The following is a 21,255-nucleotide window of genomic DNA, read 5'->3' as shown; positions in this document are numbered from 1 at the left end:
TGCAGTTTTATTATGTACTTGTATATTTTTTACAGAAAAACAATGAAATCACACATAAATATTTAGAATCTTCAACAACCACCAAAATACTTTTGACTTGCAGTTATGAACATTAAATAAATTGCTTTAAAAATATGATAAAATACAACACTGATGTAAATTGGTGATATTGAAAAATTAATTAAACTGATTTTCTAAATCTACCGTACAGATTTATCAAATTTATATTAATATTAAAACACAACAATGTGCTATTCGAGATTTAAAAAATCTAAAATCTAAGAGACAAAAACAACAACTTTTGTGCAAGAGCTAGAACATACTTATTTAAAATTGGCAAACATTCTTTGTATCAGTATAAATATTTCAGTATAGGATGAAAACTTTAAGATAATGGCAAGTTGGAACTGTCTAGAAATCTTGACATAATATATACAACATTAAAACATAACAAATCTATTATTTCTGTAACTAGTACATTAAACCCAACTAGAAGGTTGATCTAGAATAGAATCTATAGAATATTCACTGCTGACTATAAGACACCAGTTGATTTTTACTGAAAAGCTGTAGGTTTAGCTTTCTGATAAACGTTGGCAATGCGATCCTCCAAAGTAGGTATCAACAGATTGTTCAATACTGAAAGATGATTGGTTTATTAATATGGGAAAATTATTTTAGTGAGATATCCCACTGCAGTTTTACAGTTGGGAAACAAAGAAGAGAATCTTTACTTAAATATTGTTCTGACCAATTTTTTCACATGGTAGTGAATCTCGAACAGAAGTTATCTGTTAATGTCATATAATTACTTTTTTGCCATACTGTTTTTGAAGTATAATGCAGTGCATGCATTGTTGGCCTTGTCTTTCTCTCGTTTGTTGTCTACAGTAAACAATAGCAAGGCTTAAATACAGCTATCCATTCTTTACTAAGCCATAGTAGAGCTTTCAAAAGAAGCATTCAGATTAAGTATAAATAGAAATGTCAAAACCTTTTATATGGCAAGCGCTTGAGAGGTCAAATAAATAACTAAAATGAGGGGTTATTTAAATATGTTCATAGTGAATAATCATTGTTTGATGATACAAAGACTTAAACAAGAGTAGTAGGTGTGTAACAATTTCACCAGTAACTTCATTGGTCTGGCCAATAAGTATCGCAACTGTATTACTTATACATTGGCTTCTCTACAAATCTCAGTAATGAGTCAGAGCATTCAAGTATGTTACACTGTTACATTTACTTAATGCCAAGAAAAATAAAGTGCCTGCATTCAGAAAGTATGCACCATTGAACCTAGATGGGTAAACCTGTCTCAAAAGCCATAAGCAGCAATAGCCATAAATGGTATGCATGGTTTCCATTTATCAGCTTTTAAAATTAGATGAGAACTATCTTTTAAATAGAAAGAAATCATTTTCTGAGGGATTTATTTGAGGTAGAAGTCTGCATCATATTTTCTTAATCTGTAGGGGTTTCTTTGCCCACATCACCCTTTTACATATTTTCACTGTTCGGCAGTGGCCTTCACTTATTGCAAATGTTTGCTAGTGTTACTTTTGTTGGTGATTGTGTTCCAAATTCAATTTCCTAACTTTTTGGACCTCTCAAACATTCTCAGTCTCCCAGCAATGCTTTGAAACACGCTTTCCTTGATCAAAGTAGAACTGAACTTCAGTAAGTTGACCAAGGGTCAAATGAGAGAAACGACGGCAATAATGTATTCATTATAAAAAGCTAAGTTTTGAATTATTAGCTGATAAAAGTATCCAGTTACTATGATTTAAAATTGCATACAATTTTTGAGATGCACACATACACACTCTCTCCCTCTATATATAATTATATAACATATACGAAAGAAAGTAAGACATTGCCAAGTAAAAATAAAAAGTACAATAAAAGTCCTGAGTAGAGTTAAGAAAACTACGTAAGTACTCAATAAATGTAAAGAAAGAGCAATACACGAGACAATTAACTGTTTAATTAATTATTTTAACCATTATAAAACTTTTATAATTAGTAGATGCTCAGTTAAGATTCCTTAATGGATTTTAGAAAAGTTTTAATTATTTGCAACACAAAAACTTACAACTTTTATTTTTTTCATTTACTGTACTAAATGTAGCTATTCTACACTTTTGATTTGTTTTTTATATAAATGATTACATATCCATTTGTAGATGTAATGAAATATATCTTTGAATGTTTAGTTTAAAATATTAAGAGAAAAACACTAAGTGTGAGCTACTGTGGGTAGAAGGAAAAAAGTGTTTAAATCTAAAAGAGATGTACAATAACATTTCATTAGTTTTATTAGTCAGTCCTAGAGGCATAATTAGTTATAAATAGAATAATCACATAGCCTCCTCCCCGTAACTTCTCAGGCAGGTACATATACATTATAATAACGAAGTTAAGCTTCTCACATAATACAGTATTTACTATCTAACTTGGAACAATACAACCTACAAGAACTTTGAATAATCAACTATGAACTAGCCTTTGAAGACTTTATATTGAGCTCGATTATGAATTATTATTTTACTTAAAATCGCTGTCAGTACTTGAATGCAGTATTTTGCCAATCTTTCTACCAACCACTCAGTTGTCCTTGTTAAAACAGTGGCTGGAGGAGGCATTGATTCTGATGTTCATAACCATTCCAAATCTTCTGAGGTAAAGGTGCTTTCAAACACAGTATGACATTTCTTGGACTGTTATTATTACAGACAATTCACAGCAACTTCACCAAAGGCATATCAATCTCATAGACTAATGAAACAAAAAGATATTTGTTTATCACAGTAACAATTATTGTATGGTCAGCTCTACATTAAACAAAGTCATAACAATAAAAACTCGCACACACAAACACACAAATGTACAGACCAAAATTCACATACAGACAATTGAAGCCACTAAGTCTATAACCACCAAAAGTTTAAAACTTAACCTCAAGAGTTGTTAAAGTGCATGAAAATTATCATTATACACCAAAACATTCAAAATATCTATTAAACACACACTATAAGTAAGGCAAAGAGTTAATTTCATAACATAGAAACGCAAGTTTTGTTTGAAATATACAATTTTGGTCCCAGACAATAAAACAAGCGATTAGAAATTTGAAACAAGTAACAATCGACATGGTAAAATCTATTCATTAGAAGCTTTGATGACATTTGGTTTTGATTGTAGAGCGGTGGGATGAAAAGGCAGATCCATGAGGACTATGCTCTGTCAGGGGTATGAGCCTCAGACGACATGGCCTCGGTTACTGCAGACAGAGATGTCTCCGAGGACATGGCTCTGGAACACACCGGTACAAAAAATGCATTTTAGAGTTGTTTTGTCATCAAAATAACTTTATTACAACTATCTTCAATTCCAAATTGGCTTTTCAGACTGATACACAAGCACAATACTACATACTTGACAAGTAAAATTAATATTTGTAAAAGTTAGCATAAAAGTGGTTTCAATTATGTAAGTAAAAATCTTTATATATAAAACATTTACAAGGATATTACTAATTAATAGATATATTTCCAAAATTGATATTTTTGAAAAACTATGTGTTAGTTAGAATACTTGTGATTTGTTTCACTCAGTGGCGTAACTAAGAGTATGATGCCCCAATAGAGCCCCAAAAGCCCTAAAAATGTGAAATATATATATATATATATTGTATATATATATATATATATTTATAAGTTTAACAGCAATTAAACTTGTTTGAAATACAGTAGTTAAATCTTTTACTTTGAATTAGGCATATCTAATTTATTTCCATTGAGATTTATTCTATAGCCACTGATATGGTGTGCTCTTTAATCAGATTCATCCCCTTCCCCAAAGCCAAATTATAGGTAAGCCACTGGTTTTACTAATTACTAATCACTAAAATATGCAATTTGCCATTTTCCCAATTAAAGAAGGGATGTACCTATTTTAAACTAAATATATTTGTGCATGGTAACATCCTACACAAATGTAAACACAAGAAAAACTACTTATATACACCTGTACGTTTTATGGTTCTAGTTTCAAAAGCTCGATGGATGCTAGTTGTAAATGTATGCAGTAACCACAGTCACGATCAATGGCTGATGTGGTTCCCCTGAGACGGTAACAGCAGCCTGTGCTCTGCTCCAACTGCACTGATATTCATTCAGAACTCACGCTCACGTCCCTCAAGTGCTGGCATACTTAATTTATACATTTTCATACAATATTATATACTGTAAATAAATGTTAATTATGAAAGATGAAATGAAATATTTTATTCCAGTGATACAGTTAGTTTCATTATAATAAATTTAAACACAAAGCATATTATGTTTTCAATATTCATGTTACGTTTTATGATATATCCCTAAATTTCTATATAAAATAAAAAGCTCTAACTGATAGACCTACCCCATCCTATATCAACTCATGCAATCATCTTGAATTCTCCAATTTCTTGTGTTCCTGGAGAGGTGACATTCAGTACATGAATAAATTGGGTCCTTAGAAATAGTACAGTATAATTATGTTGGTGTATACTGTGTACGGAACTTCAAAATAGTGAGAGGAATGATAAGAGTAACAATTTTATTGTATAAGTCTGATGATTGGTTTGATAATTGGTTACATGATTCATTTAGAGCTCTCAAAAACTACTGTAATTACAATTTTCTAAAACTTTATCATTTGTTTACTTTATAATTGGTATTAAATCTGCATGACATTTGTTGAATAAGTCAATTTTCTTAAATGCAATGACTCATTTTTCTCTCATTAAAAGAAAATGGGTTTTTTCTGATTATAAAAATACATCATAATTCTATTTAAACTAAATCTGATCTAGAATTTCAATAAATTGTAAATTTATCAAAGCCTTTTCTTAAAAAATAATAAAACCAAGTTTATATAATTAAAAAATGAATTGTTATATTTTAATATATTATTTGGTTAGTACAATTTTTCAATTGTCATAAACATATGACATTACTAGAAATTGCGATGAATATATTTGTTATACGAGTATCTCTGAAAATACAGAATTCTGAAGATTCACATGGAACTTTGGGAACATGATCGTTTTACCTCTTATGTGCTTGTTAAGAGATGGCTTTTAAAATTTCACAGTCTAACCGCAGAATGCTTGAAAATGTATTGAAAATTGTAAACGTTTGCCTACAATGATGAATTTAATGGTGCTCAGTAATATTCATATTTGAACCCATGAGGTAATAAACGTTAGAAATCTACATATATCTATAAATAACTTATTATAATAATTATCTCAAATTTTAGTGGTTTAATTTAGTACTTTGTCAAGGTACAATATCATCAAGCTTTATCCACTGGCTATTGAAAAATCAATTTTTTTCTTTAATTAACTTGAAAATAGTATCTAATTAGTAATATTCATCAAATAAGTATTAATAATTCCTGTATTAAAAATTCTAATTGTATCAAATTATAACCGTATAAAGTTGTATTTCAACTCTATATTTATGTACAACTCATTGTATTTGTAGCTAAATTAATCTGAAGAGAAGAAATTAAAATGGGTTCAATAAAAAAAAAATTAAACAGTATTGAATAGTACATATTAAAAAAACGTTAATACTAAATTTGTAAGTATAATTTATTGAAGTTATTTTAAGATGTCAATAGGGTAAATGAAAGATTTTATTTTATTAGCCAGAATTTAACAAAATAATTTAAAAAAATAATAAAAATAGCTGGATGACATTAGACACAAGTCATAAGTATAAGGTATGTTGGAGAACACCTTGTAGTAAAATGAGGTTTCTCAAATACCCCATCTGGTGGTTGGAGGCCAAGATGATAATTGTTCAGGTCCAACTTCTGGACAATCAAGCATCCAATAAAGGCTTCTGATGACATTTGTAATAGACATTTTAACAAGTTACAAGTTTCAGAGGTGTATACGTCAAAACATAAGAATTGCAGAAAATTGAATTTTTACTATGTCATTGACCTCAGTGAAACTGTCTTTGATGTCATGATGGAATTCCTTTCATACTATTCTTGGAGGCCACACTATCTAATCAATAGGGCTCAACCAATTATACATGTCTAATCAATGGGACCCAATATGAGTCATTCTGCAGGGCTTAAGTGAACGCCTTAAGCATTTTAAGAAGTTATAGAAGTAGAATATTGAATATAGGTGGTTAAATGAAAACAAATTAATCATAAAAATACACAACATATACTTGAATATTTGTAACATATGTGGTTTAGAACCACTAGCCTTATTACGTAAATCACTTAATAAGTATATTCTTAAATTATTGTCATTTAAATTTCAAATACTGTACATGTAGTTTAATTATATAATTTGTTCCTATAACCGTACTATTTCAAATACAACAAAATCAGTACTGTTATTATGTGTGGTGTTTGGGTAGTTACCTATTGTTTGGCCAATCATAGGAGCCAGGTGCGGAATGTGATCTTCCGTTCTTCTGGAACTTACGAACTAGCGAGTCACCAAGAAATGGATTCTGAAATTAATCAATAAATCATTTGAGGTCAGTAAAATAAAATGATAATGACTTTTACTTAGATAATCATTTAGAGCAATACAGATTTTTCTTCTCTTATCAGCAACAAAATAAAAGTTAAAATAAAGGAAATAAAACATGTATACTTAGAATGTCTATTTCTGGCATAAATATCTAAAGTTGTGCAGTAGCAAGATTAAAAGAAAATTTGTTTAATGTTATAGTAAAGTGTAAAGAAGAAATGTGCCATATCTTAAAGGAGCCAATCTGGACTTACAAACTTGTAGAAGTTCCTAAAACTAATGTACACAGATTAACCAATGTTATAGTAAAGTGTAAAGAAGAAATGTGCCATATCTTAAAGGAGCCAATCTGGACTTACAAACTTGTAGAAGTTCCTAAAACTAATGTACACAGATTAACCAATGTTAAAAACATTACATTCTTTTCTTTGTTGATTTTGCTTAATGAATGATTGTATTAAGATCTAGCTACTTGTTTTTCTAAGGTGTCTATTAAGGTTGGAGCCTTACTCCAAGAGGTGAATATCTGGGTGTGGAAGGGGCACAAATGAGAGCTGTATAATTCTGCAGATTGGATAATCCACAATCAATTTACAAAAACATGCTGTTATTTACTCTTATCCGGCAATAAAATAATGTCCAGGAGTAACACTTCTATATCCCAAAGAGGTGTGTTAAGATCTGGGTAGGAAGGATTTTACTAATAAAAAAAAACCATAAGATTATTGTTATAGAGTTTAGACAAAGAGGCCATGTAACTTTTGTGAGTGTCAAAGCTTTAAGGCTAAATAACTAAGGCTTGAGTGATATCCTCATATGGATGAATTAGAGGTCCCCCAGATTCCTTTCCTATGAATGGGACAAAAATATAAAAACCTTTCATCCATCTTTTAACCATATTTTAAACGAATCCCTTCCCCTGAAATCTACAAAAAACCTATGGTAACAATTCAAATTTTAACCTAGCTCACTATTAGGTAAATAAAATTAATAAATTTGGAAAATTTGAATTGATTTTGTTAATTAATAAGATTTCCAAAATACAATGATACTTCGATAATTTCACCACAAACTATTTTCTTTACAACCTGCAGTGTCGGCAACATAATTGTGATCAACTTCTCACTTATTCTGCTAATTAAACCACCACACAGCCTTTAATAATTTGATGTAATAAAATCAAGGATAACGAGCCAAACTGTGAAACAGCAAATTTACCTGAAATGAGTGTTTCTTGAGCATGGTTTTGATGAGGATAAGTGTGTCCAACTTGGGAATGGAAGTGACAACTTTGCGGACATCTTCTTCTGTGATCTCAACTAGTTGACAGTTGTCAGCTTCTGAGGCAAGAGGATGTTCACCATGCTTAGTCACCCATGGGTGAACCTGCACAATCATTGTACTTTTAGCCGAACCAGAAAAATTGTTTGAATTCAGATCTTGGAAAATTCTGTTTTTGAACAGATATAACAAAACTATGTTTCTTGGAATGATTATGTAATGTTTCCCATTAGAGAAGAGAGGCCTGAGTTACTTATTAATTAATTATAAACAAAAATAGAGTTTATTTAATGCTGCTGAATTACAGTAAAGGTTTTAAAAAAACAATACTACACAATCTGTCTATCTAATTTTTGTTGAAGGATCAAATTACTAATGGAATTTAGGGGACTACACTAATATTCTTGTAGAAAACATTCCATTTTATTTAAAACTACCAGAATTAAAACTTGTATCAACACTACCCAAAGAACATAAAACACAACAATAAAAAATTTCATAGAGTCGTGTTTTTCCAAACTTAGCAAAAGTTTGTTTTTCAATAATCCTCAAGAATTAATTATTTGAATAATAAACTTGTAAAAACCCAGTTAATATAGGTCCAAAACTTTTGCACTTTAAGTTATCTTACAATTTTGAGTATTTTATTAAGTTATGAAATGTTTCAAAAATTAAAAGATGATTCACTTAAATATGTTTATTTAAAGAACAATTTTTGTAAATGCTTATAATAATACAGGGAAAGATTTTGTAGTGAAACATAATAAAGAATCTTTGGCAAAAATAAAGATGATTTGAGTGCTGGAGTTTTAAGGAATACTTTCATAAAATTGGAAAATTAATTTTAATCTTTATCGTTAAAGAAGATGGAACAATTATAACCAGCAAATTATTTTCCTAACAGAAAACAAGATAGATAAAATCGATCATACAAAACCTTTAGGTGGCAGTCCATTGCTATAGTTTTTAGTTTATAAGTTTTTTTATGTATTAGGGTTTTTACACCTGAAGAAGAGGGTAAATTTCAATCCTTGAAATGTAGTATTTTATTTTTGTAACATATAACAATGGCAAATATCCAAAATCCTACTGTCCTTTCAAATTATCCATTGTCAACAACAAACTTAAAAACATATTTTATTGTGTTGCTATTTTTTATAATAATATGTAGCATTAACACTATGTGTTAATAACAATTTTTGGAGTAAACTGTGGAAATTATGTGTAAATAAACTTAGCATTACGAATTGGTTCTTCAGCAAAACAAAAATGTTGTACAAATATTTGTTTAAATTTATTACTAAAAATTGTTACTATAAATTTAAATATTATAACAAACAATTAGTTTGTTACTAAATACATTGCTTATTATACCAAAAGGACACAATTATGTTTTTATATAAGTATTAAGCGCTGGCCCAACACTTTTGGTCTTAGCCAACACTATAACTTAACCAGCCCTGAAATTGGACTACATAGGGGTCGTCTGAGGATTTGCAGTATTCACTGAGAATAGAGCTTACAACTGAGATGCAGGCAGTGATAATAAAGTTCACTTTACTATCACTTCATGTATTCATGTAATAAAAAAGTAACAAAATTCAGAACTGAACAGATAGCAGAGAAACATTCACAAATTCTTTCTATTAGCTTAGAACAAAGAAATTTTGTAAGTCGCCAAGATAGTTTTTAATCCATTTCCCCTCATATAAGTTTTTGATCCAATCAAAATTTCAAAACTTCCATAAGAAGAGGACGATAATAGTAAGAGAAGTAATTGCAGTTTTTCAGGATGGTTTTTAAATCGATTACCTTTTGCCAAAAGTGGTTAGTGAGGGTGGGGGAGAGTGGTTGGGACACTAAATATCTAATGAATGCACCTCAGTTTATTATTTAGTTGGCTTTACCTTATTAAAACCTTACATTTGAAAGTTAAGACGGAGCTAGTGCACTGCTGGTTGCTCATCTGAGGCTTTGCTTTTAACATGGAGATAAAGTTTAAATCTGTGTTTTCAGTAAGAATTTGTCTCAAATCCATGAGTATTTCACTGATAAAAGTTCAATTGTAGTATCTAATTGTAATGAAATACTGAATTCATGTATTAGTTATTAATGTTTTATAATTTATATTCCAGAGTTTCTTATGAAAAACCTCTATAGATACATGGCTGGTAGCTAACTAGTGTTCCTGGTAAGAGAGCGGGAAGTCAATTTAAGAGCAAACTTGTAACAAACAGTCCTCTATATGAGGGTTCATGCATCTGTAGTTGCATACATAGCTTTTGTTCTGATTTTGTGCCCAGAACAGCATTTTAAAGAGCTAACTTATCAGTCTAACCATTATACATACTACTCGTACTACCAAGATGAAATAAAATAAGTTTACCTTAATATCCTGTAATGTTATTCTTTCAAGTGGATCTTTTTTAAGCATTTTCACAATAAGGTCTCTAAGTTCTGGTGAAACTGAAGGCTTTGGTGGAAAAATTAAAGGTTGATTCTGTATTGTGTGATAGAGAGCAGGCACAGTCTCTGCGGAAAAGGGGACTTGTCCATAGACAAACGAGAACAGGGTGACTCCTAGAGACCAGATATCAGATGCCTAGAACAAAAAAACTGATTAAAACCTAAAAATAACCAAAATTCGGTGACAGCTTTGTGGTTATAGCTTGCTTAAAAGGTTATTGAGTATGATTTATTTTTGAAAACATAAATATTTTATCATGCAGCATTTCACCATAACATTTTAATGCATGAAAGCCCATTGGAGATTGGTAATAAAATTAGTCTACAGTTGAATAATCTAAAGTTGTTTATGCAGATTTCAAAGGAACGTCTTGTACAAAATCTGGGATCATAAAACGGATTAAAAAATGTCAAATGTCTATTTGAAGTATAAGGTATTAATAGAAAAAATCCAACTAAACCTACGATAATCACTCTACTTAAAATGGTGGCCATTTCCTCTTCTTATTAAAAACCATCAAATCAATGGAATAGGATGGACAGAAAAATAAAAGCTGTGCCACTTTCAATAGCATATTTGAAAATAGAGTTCCCGACATCTTTATTCTGTTTATACTACTATCAGTTATATACATTTATCAGTATAAGTATAAGTATCAGTATCAGTATAATCAGTTGTATACATCTATCAGTTTATACTACTATTAAATTAAACAAAGAGGGCTTATAATGCATAACAGAATGATACCCAAAATGCTTTGCATGTCAAAATATTTATAATCTGCAATAATTTGAGAAATATCAACCTAGATGGACCACACTGTGTAATTAATTACCTAGCGTAATTACTAATGTACTAATGGATCACACAAATTTACATTTTTAAATACTCTTCCCCCCCCCCCCCCGTTCAGGGGAGGAAAGGTAATTCTGAAATCCAATAAAAATATAGTAAAATCATATTATTAATAATCACCAGACATGCATTTCAATATGTGAAACATTAAGAACATTAAGAATAGTATGGGGGTCAATACCTTGACAAGTGTTGTATTAAATGTGACATTAATTTTTATTTACGAACACATAATAATTGTAATATTATGAAATGTAAAATAAGTAATCATACTAAGAACAAAAGTGGGAAAGGGTGATGGGGAGCTACAAACTGGGAAATTGACTTGTTTATGAGGTGAGAGTTGTAGGTGTGTGCTTCTGCCACGTCATTCCAAGAAGTTACGCACTTTGCTAACAGTAAACTTCTCTCACCCTTCATATCGGCATAAAAAGTTTGTGGCATTACAATGATAAAAAAATCTTTGTTTCTACTAAACATTAGTAATTAATTTTCTCTAAAGCACTTTTATTACCGATTTATCTTGTGGCAATTGTTTCTACATATACACATACATTTTTTAATAGCACCTCAATCTATCACATTTTTGTTTTTCAGTTGTTCGTATTATGTTATTTTAATACTTTAATGATATTAAGCACATCTAAATGGTTAGAAGTACTTTGCTAGATTATTTTCAAATATTAAACAAGAATAGTGAGAAAATATTTAATTGTTATAAAAACTTAAATCTATGTTTATTTGAGTTATAGTTTGTAACTGATGTGGTTTAAATTTGTTTTGAAATCATCATTCCTTCATATATAATAAGTTAAAAAATAATCTGAGTTTAAAATGATAAAATAAGAAAATACAAAAGACAGTGTATTAAAAATCTGGTGACTACACGTTAATATCTATTTCTTCCGAGGATTCTCCAAGACACTTTTGTAAACTGTGGTAACTGAGACAAGATAAATCTAAATTAATAGTATGCACAGATGCACATCCCACCCAATATTACAGTTTACAGACTACAGATATAACTAAGTATCAGCATGTTACTTGTAAGGATAACAGAATTGCTGACATTTGCCATTGTTATGGCCATATAATGATAGGAGAAGTCTGCAATCCTGATAAATCACCCATTGCCAATAACAACTTTAAATAAAGAATTGTAGTTTTGTAGTTGAGAATAGAATAGAAAATACTTCTTTATTGAAGCTTAATTTGGACCACAAAGCCCTATCTTATATTTAACCTCAAATATTTAGTACTATCACCTTTCAAATGGATCATTAAAAAAAATTGATCCTCAAAATAAAGCAAAAACCCCAATTATATTAACTTTTGAGGTAATACAAACCTTTCCACTAAAGTTGCTGTCAGATATTGCCTCTGGGGCAGTGAATGCAGGGGTGCCAGCAGTGTTACTGAGGGTTGCGTCTGGCCCAGAGAACTCATTACATACACCCAAGTCTGCTATCTGCACATGTCCATCTTCCCCCAGCAGCAAGTTGGCTGGCTTTATATCTCTATGAATGATCCTTTGGAAATGTACTGCAATGTTCATACATATATTATAAACAAACACTGTTTAAGTAATATGGTAGTAAAAAACTATTTGATTGATTTAGTTTTGTATTCAATAGAGGAACTTGAGTATGTTTAGTACTTTTATATATATATATATATATATATATATATATATATATATATATATAATATAAGTAATGTATGACACTATTCGATGTACCGTATTGTACAACTAATGAATAAAAAATGATTGATTGATTGATTGATAGTTTTAAAATTAGCACGTTATTTAATTTAATCTAACTACCTATTTCACTATCTTCTATCTATATACAAGCCAAATAACAGTGGCTGAATCATCATGGAAATTCTGAAACTACAGAACAGATTTATACAGAACTTTGTGTCACTTATGTCTTGAATCTTTTGCAGCTTAATCATAGAAAACAGCGATACTTTAAATGACAATTTTGATCACATTCAGAGTTGTTTAAACATTACAATAACAATTAGGATCCTCCATGAGCCCCATAGATAAGCTCAAACCAAACTGCTTTTATGTTTTCATAACCAAACTAACGTCAGTCACATGAACTCAAAACTCTTCGTAAATATTGGATACCAAGCCTTGAAATATTGATTGACAATTGAATACTTTAGCTTATAATGATGAGTGTAATTGTTCCTGATAATATCCATATTTGAGCCTACAAGAGTTAGGGTGCGAGAACCGTGACTTATTCTAATGACTACCACAGATTTTAGCGATGTTTTTGAACACGTCGACTTCAACGTAAAGGTACCTGCAAATCCTGCAGTAGAAACTGCAACGGGCCTCTAGTTGTATATTTTAAAATGAATAAAACTTATGTTTAAGTAACTGTATTTATATGGAACAAAAAATTTATAGTCACGGATATAGTCAGCCCCTTAATTGCATAGACATGAATATCATGTATAGCATGAGTCAATTATATTAATTTTTTACCATCTAATCTACATCAAAATCCATTAAAAAAGACAATATTTCATTCACGCGTTTTCTTTCTGTTCGCCAATCTCCCTAACTCCAGGTGCTGGAGTGATATCCCTATTACCTGGTCGTTGACATTATAAAATGCTTGTGATGCTAAAAAGTTGGTAAAAGGAACACTTGCCTGCGACGACATGAACCACCGTTCTGTGTTGGCCAATTCGGTAGTTTTCCCTGCCACTGGTCTCATATGAATGTATGTCTTAACACATTTCGACATACAAAACAGTTGTTTCAAAAATGTAGAAACTCGGCATGGTCAACAGCTACAAACTTTTGAAGGACTCTGCACGAATTTGAAGTCCAAATGTGCAATACAATACGGATTATTCGAATCGCTTATTTTTGTGATATGAACACTCTTATCAGCTTTTTGTTTGCACAGGCACCCCATAGTACCACTCCGTAGATAAGGTAGGGGTAAATCAAGCCATAATACACCATCGTCAGTGCCAGGGTAGGGCAAAAACGATTCCTCAAATAACGATAGGCTAATTCCTCAAAACATAAATTCCTAAAGATATTTTGGCACAAACATGGTCAACGTGATCATTCCATGTCAACCCTCGATCAAGGTGTGTTCCAAGGAATTTCAAACTGTAGACTTCTCCAAGTGTGAAGTCTGCCAACATGGTGGCAGGACCACACTGAGAGTCCAACTGGCTGAAGAGTAAAGTTCATGACATTGATCTTTGATGTGTTCGTTCAGAGATTGAGGCTTTTGAAGTGTTGAATGCAATTGTTTTTTTTCAACAAAAGAGCATTCTTCCAGGATAAAATTTGATTATTCTCTGAAAAAGAGAGTGAGTTGTATCACCAGCATACTGCACAACCTTTCCGTGCAGTAGTGATGACCCAATGTCGATGACATAAAACAGAAACAGAATTGGGCTGAGAATTGATTCCTCAATTGGATTGGGTTTGAAAGATGATTTGAGATTTGGACAACTTGAGTTCTGTCGCTTAAAAATGATCTAAGCCACAAAAGTAGCACGCCTCAGATGCTGTGTGTTTCCAATTTGTAGAGCAGGTTTTTGTGGTAATCACAATCGCATGCATTACATAGGTCGAGAAACACACCTAAGGTGGCATTTCGATTTGTTAATCCTTCAACAACCATATCGACTAGATTTGCAACAGTGTCTATAGTCGATTTTCCTTTTTTGAACCCAACTTGGTCTGCAGAAAAACAGTTCTTTTTATTTTTAAAGTATTGCATTCAAACAAAAACGTTTTTCAAAAGTTTAGCTCAAAACTGGTAAAATTGAGACACGCTGGTAGTTGTTTGTGAAACTGGGGAGGGAAATACTCATTATTGGAAAGACAAGCTAATTAAACGTGTTAGTGGTTCCAGAATATGTTTAAAGCATTTCTTTATGTACCACATTGACATCAATCCAAGATCATTAAATTTTTATGGCAGGGAGCCGTTTCATGATTCAGTCAGTCGAGCTCTTCTACAACAACCCGTGCCAGTACCAGTGACGTTACTTGACTGTGCTTCCACGTAAGATTCACTTGAGGCTGTATAGGCTGTGGGTTTAGCTCGCAAAAAACGGCTACGGACGCGAAAAAATTGTAAAACTCGTTCACCACCTACTCAGCATCAAACACAAATTTATCTCTAATTTTACGTTTGATATGATCACACTGTATTTTGTATTATTGATGATACTCCATACTGTTTTTGAAGAAAAAATTAATTTTGAGACAAGTTATGCTTACTCTGCTTAGACAACATTTTTATACGTCTTTTACATTTATTGAAACAACATTTAAACTCATCGTCGAGGTTTTTTATGGATTTCAGACAAAAAGTTGGTTTTTGTCCTAAAACCAATATCTTCTTAGTGATCCAATTACTGTGTGTCTTCTTCGAGAATATTTAATTTTGTTTGTAGGGCAGCACCTATTAAGATGAAAATTTAGGACCAAATCAAATATTTGAAACTGCTGCGTAATATTTGACTGCGTTAAATTTAGAAAATTCCGTGTTTCTTCAGAAAGAGAAGTGTTGAAAAGAACAATGTTTCCAGGCCTTAGGTCTCTTATTGTTTTTATGATTTTTTACTCTCTTCCGGAACGTTTCCTACTAATTATAGCCTCTTGGCCATAGTGATCCGAGATTGCTGTGTTGACCACGGAAATTGCGACATTTGGAATGTTGGAAATGATGTTTACAGCTCATTGAGTATTTGGCGTTACCCGGGTCGGACTTCTGACAAGTAACTCAAGGCCAAAATAAAACCGTAGTATCATAGTAATAGAAAAAAAACTTTCTTACGTATAATGTGTTCTTAACTTCAATAAGTGTATACTTAAAACAATAAATAATGTGATGATGTTTTAAGCAATGGCATGTTCAAATAACATAATTAGCAGCGCTGTCAGTAGAATGGCCTATCAACCTAAAATATGAATGTCCGACGGATGTCGTCTTGGCAGAGACAATTACAAGCATACCTTTTCATCTCATAACTTGAATGTAGTGTAGGTAACTAGTTTTAAAATGTTGCGTTTAAAAAGTAAAATATAGATTGCAGTTGCATCTGAAACGTCACAGTTTAGATCCTTGTTTGCTTGTTCATTGGGGTGTGCTTGAGCAGAGCAAGTATAATTTATTGATCGATCGAGAACGTTCATATAAATAGTTAACATGGCGTGCTGTAGCCACGAGAAGACAATATAACTGTCATCACAACTCATAAAAAAATACTCAGAGTGATGAAGGGAGAAAATTATAACATAAGACAAGCTCAGACATGCAAAGTCCGTTACAGATTGATAATAAATTGTTTTCACCAACTGAAATGACTTGAAACCTAAAGAACAATATTCATCTATTCTGAAACAAACAAAACTGATAATTACGAAACATCAATTAGGAATGCGCAATAGCGCATTACAACGATGTAACAGAAATAACGATTTTATTCTTATTTTATCTCCTACTGTCAAGTCATAGTTTAACAATAACATAACATACTGTCATGAACCATTTTCACGGATTAGTTTTACCAACCGTAAGGTATTCACCAAGATATTAGCATTAATACAAGTATATGTCCAATGACTTAAAGTATTACCTAGAAAATATGAGTCATATTCCAATCATTAATAATGTAATAGTACAACAGTTTTTTCTTTTACTGTTCTCTTTAGGGTTCAGGGTTAAGGCTAAATACACATTTATTTGCTGTACGGATGCTAAATTGTATATAAAAAAACAGTTGAACTCATTTTATACTTATGATTGTACTAGTTACATAGTAGTAAATTATGGACGTATTACGTCACTCGTGCGGTAATAGACAATTACGCGACCAATAGGATAATACAGCCTAATATTGGGGTTAGATACATTTATCGTACACAACAGTCTCACCATTTTGAATTAATCGACCCGCAACAAACAACCCATACGAAACATCGTGTCTATGACAATACCAACGTTGCGTAAACTATTATATAACGAGACGATTAGGGAACGTTGCAGCCTACGAGTGTTAATCACTGAAACATTGAAATTTATTTTTTAATTGGCATTACTTGTGAATGCATTATTTTTTATGTATCTTTATAGCATATTATAACGTATAAAAGTACATTATTTTATGAAACTGAGCACTTGTTGCTAATACCACTTTTAGCGTAATTACTTCCGAGCTCTAAAATGATGTTGTTAGCTCAATGGATACTTAACTCATATTTATTAAATTATGAGAATAAATACTGGCATATCACATTAATCCCCTAATCACCACAAGAACATCTTCGAGTTAACACAAATGTGATATGTTATTATATATATTAAAGTACCTTCTAACAAAATACTCTCAAGAATGTGGCTTCCACGGAAACAACATTTCAATAGAATTCTGCACAGTTTCGGGGAATTGTCACAGATGTAACTGAAGTAACAAGAGACTGATTGTTATAGTGTTACCTTTAAAACTGCGCAAACAATGGAGAGCATTAAAGGGTACTACTTTACAAAGCTGCTATAGAAATAACGAGTACACAGGCTCCCACCCCAGCGATCCTTCTGTGTCACCTTTCTACTCTTATGTTCATAGTTGGTGGTCCAAATACAGCCGAGGACAAAAGAATTTATATAAAGGTTTTAAGAAGACACATCTCGCTTCTTTATTTGAAATCTGTGAATTCAACAAACTCCTAAATGTAATAAACGCACTGTTCATGAGTAATAATGTTTGGAAATAGTACTAAAATGTATTCACCTCAACAACGTTAACAAAATAATTCATTTCCATGAGTGTTGGTGTGATTGCACTCTAGGATGTATAAAAAACCCCAAATTGTTTATAGACCCCCATATTGGCAACAGATCATGTCTCAGTCCCGTGAATATACGACTTTAGTTCTGCGGAAGAACAGACACATTTGAGTTTTAAATCAGTTATGAGCCAGATTTTAACAATTTTTTATTCAAAGTACTAAGTACAAAAATGAAAATACCAGGGTTTTTGTACACTCGCTTACATATGAAAGGAAGAAATTAAAACGTCAAAACGATTCTGACAACAATTAATTCTTAAAAAATAAAAGACCCCTAGACAAAATTTCATTCAAAAAGTCAATTGTCATGTATGATACCTACCATAACTTTATCAGTATACTTTTATTTTTTGCGAGTGTTACATTTGTTTAAGGTTAAAGTATGTACTCAAAGAACAACACTTACAATATTCAAGCCCTAGAATCGTGTCCCTGAAGTATGCCCAAGCCTGGAGCTCACTGAGAGGGTTTTCTGTGGGCAGTTGGAGTACTTCGCCTCGCTCTAACAGCTCGAACACTGCAGCAGTAAACATCAATGTCACAAATAATGGTAATTACAACAATTTCCGCCATCCAGTGTGTTTCAAGAGCCTTCCAACGAGAAGTCCTTGAAACTAATAATAATGTAGCTACGTTGAGGATATAATAACCTAGCTTCACTTTCTATACTGCAGAATACAAACACAGTATTGACAATATTGTCTTGTTAGTATCCTACTATGTAATAATTACGGCAAAAAATGAACTTCATCATGTAAATAGCCAATAGAAAACTTATATGATAAAATATTGCAGTAGTTAAGATCCAAAAACCAAACTTACGACTAAAAATACATTGAATACTGTGGCCACGTATTTTATTGGTTGCAGTGATGGACGGGCAACTTTGCATAACGACCCCTCTTTATAATAACGATAATAATAATATGAGTGTATACTATAAAATAATTATTTTATGATACCACACACAAGTAATAGTATAAACGTTTTATTTACATATGAAATTAATAATGTAACAATTAGATCCATAAAAATTACTTTAGGAAAAAAACCATTTGAAAGAAACAGTAATGTAAACTGTATGCAGTTTCATTTTTGAGAAACAGTAATGTAATCCAACAGTAATCTAAAACAGTTCAATACATTTCTATACTGGACCAATTAAATTTCACTATAAGCAATACCAAAGAAAATTATTTATTATTTACCAAATTTTTCTTGAAAAGGGTGTTTCTATTACTCAAACTGCATGCAATATGGATATGGTGTCAGATCACGTGAATGCGTTATAATAATTTAAATGATATACTCGTACTTGCAGAACTTTCGTAAGTTTTTGGAATCTATTGCCAGATTAAAATGTTGGTTTGATTCCTTCATTTCTTCATGTCGTGGTTGTGTTATGAGGTATTTCCTCGTCATTTACATTCAATCAGAAAATGTATACTGTCATGTATGGGGAAGAAAATTCTAAAATATAAATTAAGCCCCATAGAGTGTTTTCTTTTATTGTAAAAGTAATTAAAATTCGAGAACTCATTATTGTATATGACAATCACGCCATATATTTGTTTGTTATGTAAGTCATTGTTTTACTATCATACATACTGGACCGCCTTGCCGTCAAGGAAAACGCGAGCTGTCCAACACTGTCCTGAATGTCACTGACAAAACAGAGTACAACTGATGAGAGTACAAAAAATTCGAAGCCTTTAAAACAAGGGTGAAAATGTGTGGTATCTCTGTCGTCCACAGGTAGTACATTTTAAACTGCATCCAATTACTACCACATGTAAAACTACTTATAACGACTGGTTTAGTTTGTTAAATTTTGTGTTTAGTCGAAGTTTAAGAAATAGTTATATAGTTATTGTTTGAAAATAACTTATAACCAAAGTTATAATATTATAAAAGTAACAAGATAAACAAACGTTTTTTTAAAGTTTATGCTTAGTTCAATGCATTTATTGCTTTAATAAATATTCACAGAACCAACGTACAGAAAATACGGTATCCAAAGCGTATTACTTTATTATGTTAGTTTTTACATGATTTATAGCAAATAAATATCTCTGTAACTACATTTTAATTGGATCGATTCTGTTCAGCTAACTTAAAACTAATTTGATGTAACTAAACCGATAAAGTAATAACATTTAGTTACCATTTTCCTTTTTAACAGTCCATTTGAAGAAATAATATCTTTTAAAATACAATATATTACTAATAGAACACGGTGACAGAACGTAGTGAATGAGGGATGTCTTCTGTGAATCAATTAAAAGTGAAAATTTTAGGTTAAAATATAAAGCCATATACTATATAAACGCTTAATCTATTCTAAAAATTCTCAGGAATTGCTTCAGTTCGTTGATAGGAAATTCATACCAATTCTAGTATTGAGAATAGTTTTAAAATGTCGTGGTAATACACATAAAACCATATCTATGTATGGTTAGCCTGTTCTTAGAAATCTCGCACTGATTCAGTTTGTTAATAGAAAATTAATGTTCATTTAAGCATTGAGGCCGGTTTTATAAATGCGAATAATTTGAACAAAGAGTTAACGCTGGCTGTCACATTAAGCTATTAGTTCATATTTTAGATTTTACTATATGCTGAAATCATTTACCTAAGTACAGATGGTCTTCCGAAGGGTCATCAAGCACTTCTATGAGTTTCACGACATTAGGATGATCAAGCTTTTTGAGTACAGCAATTTCTCGGTATACACGGTCCAACGGATTTGCTCCTTTCCTGTTGGGAGCATTTCGTCCTGGAACAAATACAAATTAATAGACACAGTTATCGCCTGGAAATTAATGAAAAAAAAAAGTTTAACCAAATGTTTATGTAACAGAAACACATTTTCATTATATCAAATTCTATTATTTTAATTTGTAACTGGGATTCCTTTGTGTTGGCACAATGTTTTGTCTACTATAAGAAACATAATTTTTTTCTAAATAATTTGTATAATGTATATCATAAAAATACACTTTACTACGTGACAAAATTTAACTTATTATCTTTCAAGTTGCCTCAAAGGGGATTTATTCTTACCATACGTATTAGTAAAAGTAGAATAAACATTATTTAATACTAATCATTGTTTTGTTCTTACCGCTTTTTTCGATAGTTAAAATAATATCTGGGAGACAGCAATATAAATAGTCGCTACTGGATTACCGATTGATATTAAATGCTTCAAGCTGATGCCATATATGTTCATCAATTAAGGCTTAAACT

The 21,255-nt window shown here is 31.3% G+C and overlaps 1 protein-coding gene across 1 annotated transcript in view; it reads right to left on the bottom strand.

Moving 5' to 3' along the window:
- The window catches only part of LOC124369166 (calcium/calmodulin-dependent protein kinase kinase 2), a 191,778-nt gene continuing 170,523 nt past the window's right edge, over positions 1–21,255 (bottom strand). Inside the window, exons 8-14 of the mRNA XM_046826961.1 lie at positions 20,639–20,782; positions 18,413–18,523; positions 12,505–12,698; positions 10,221–10,436; positions 7,772–7,939; positions 6,439–6,530; positions 1–3,315 (exon numbers count right to left, since the gene is read on the bottom strand). Coding sequence (XP_046682917.1) covers positions 3,237–3,315; positions 6,439–6,530; positions 7,772–7,939; positions 10,221–10,436; positions 12,505–12,698; positions 18,413–18,523; positions 20,639–20,782 — 1,004 coding nt within the window. The 3' untranslated portion in view covers positions 1–3,236. The remainder of the gene's footprint in view (positions 3,316–6,438; positions 6,531–7,771; positions 7,940–10,220; positions 10,437–12,504; positions 12,699–18,412; positions 18,524–20,638; positions 20,783–21,255) is intronic.

This window comes from Homalodisca vitripennis, chromosome X (assembly GCF_021130785.1).
Source record: "Homalodisca vitripennis isolate AUS2020 chromosome X, UT_GWSS_2.1, whole genome shotgun sequence".
NCBI lineage: Eukaryota > Metazoa > Arthropoda > Insecta > Hemiptera > Cicadellidae > Homalodisca > Homalodisca vitripennis.
This window is presented reverse-complemented; position numbering and strand designations above follow the sequence as displayed.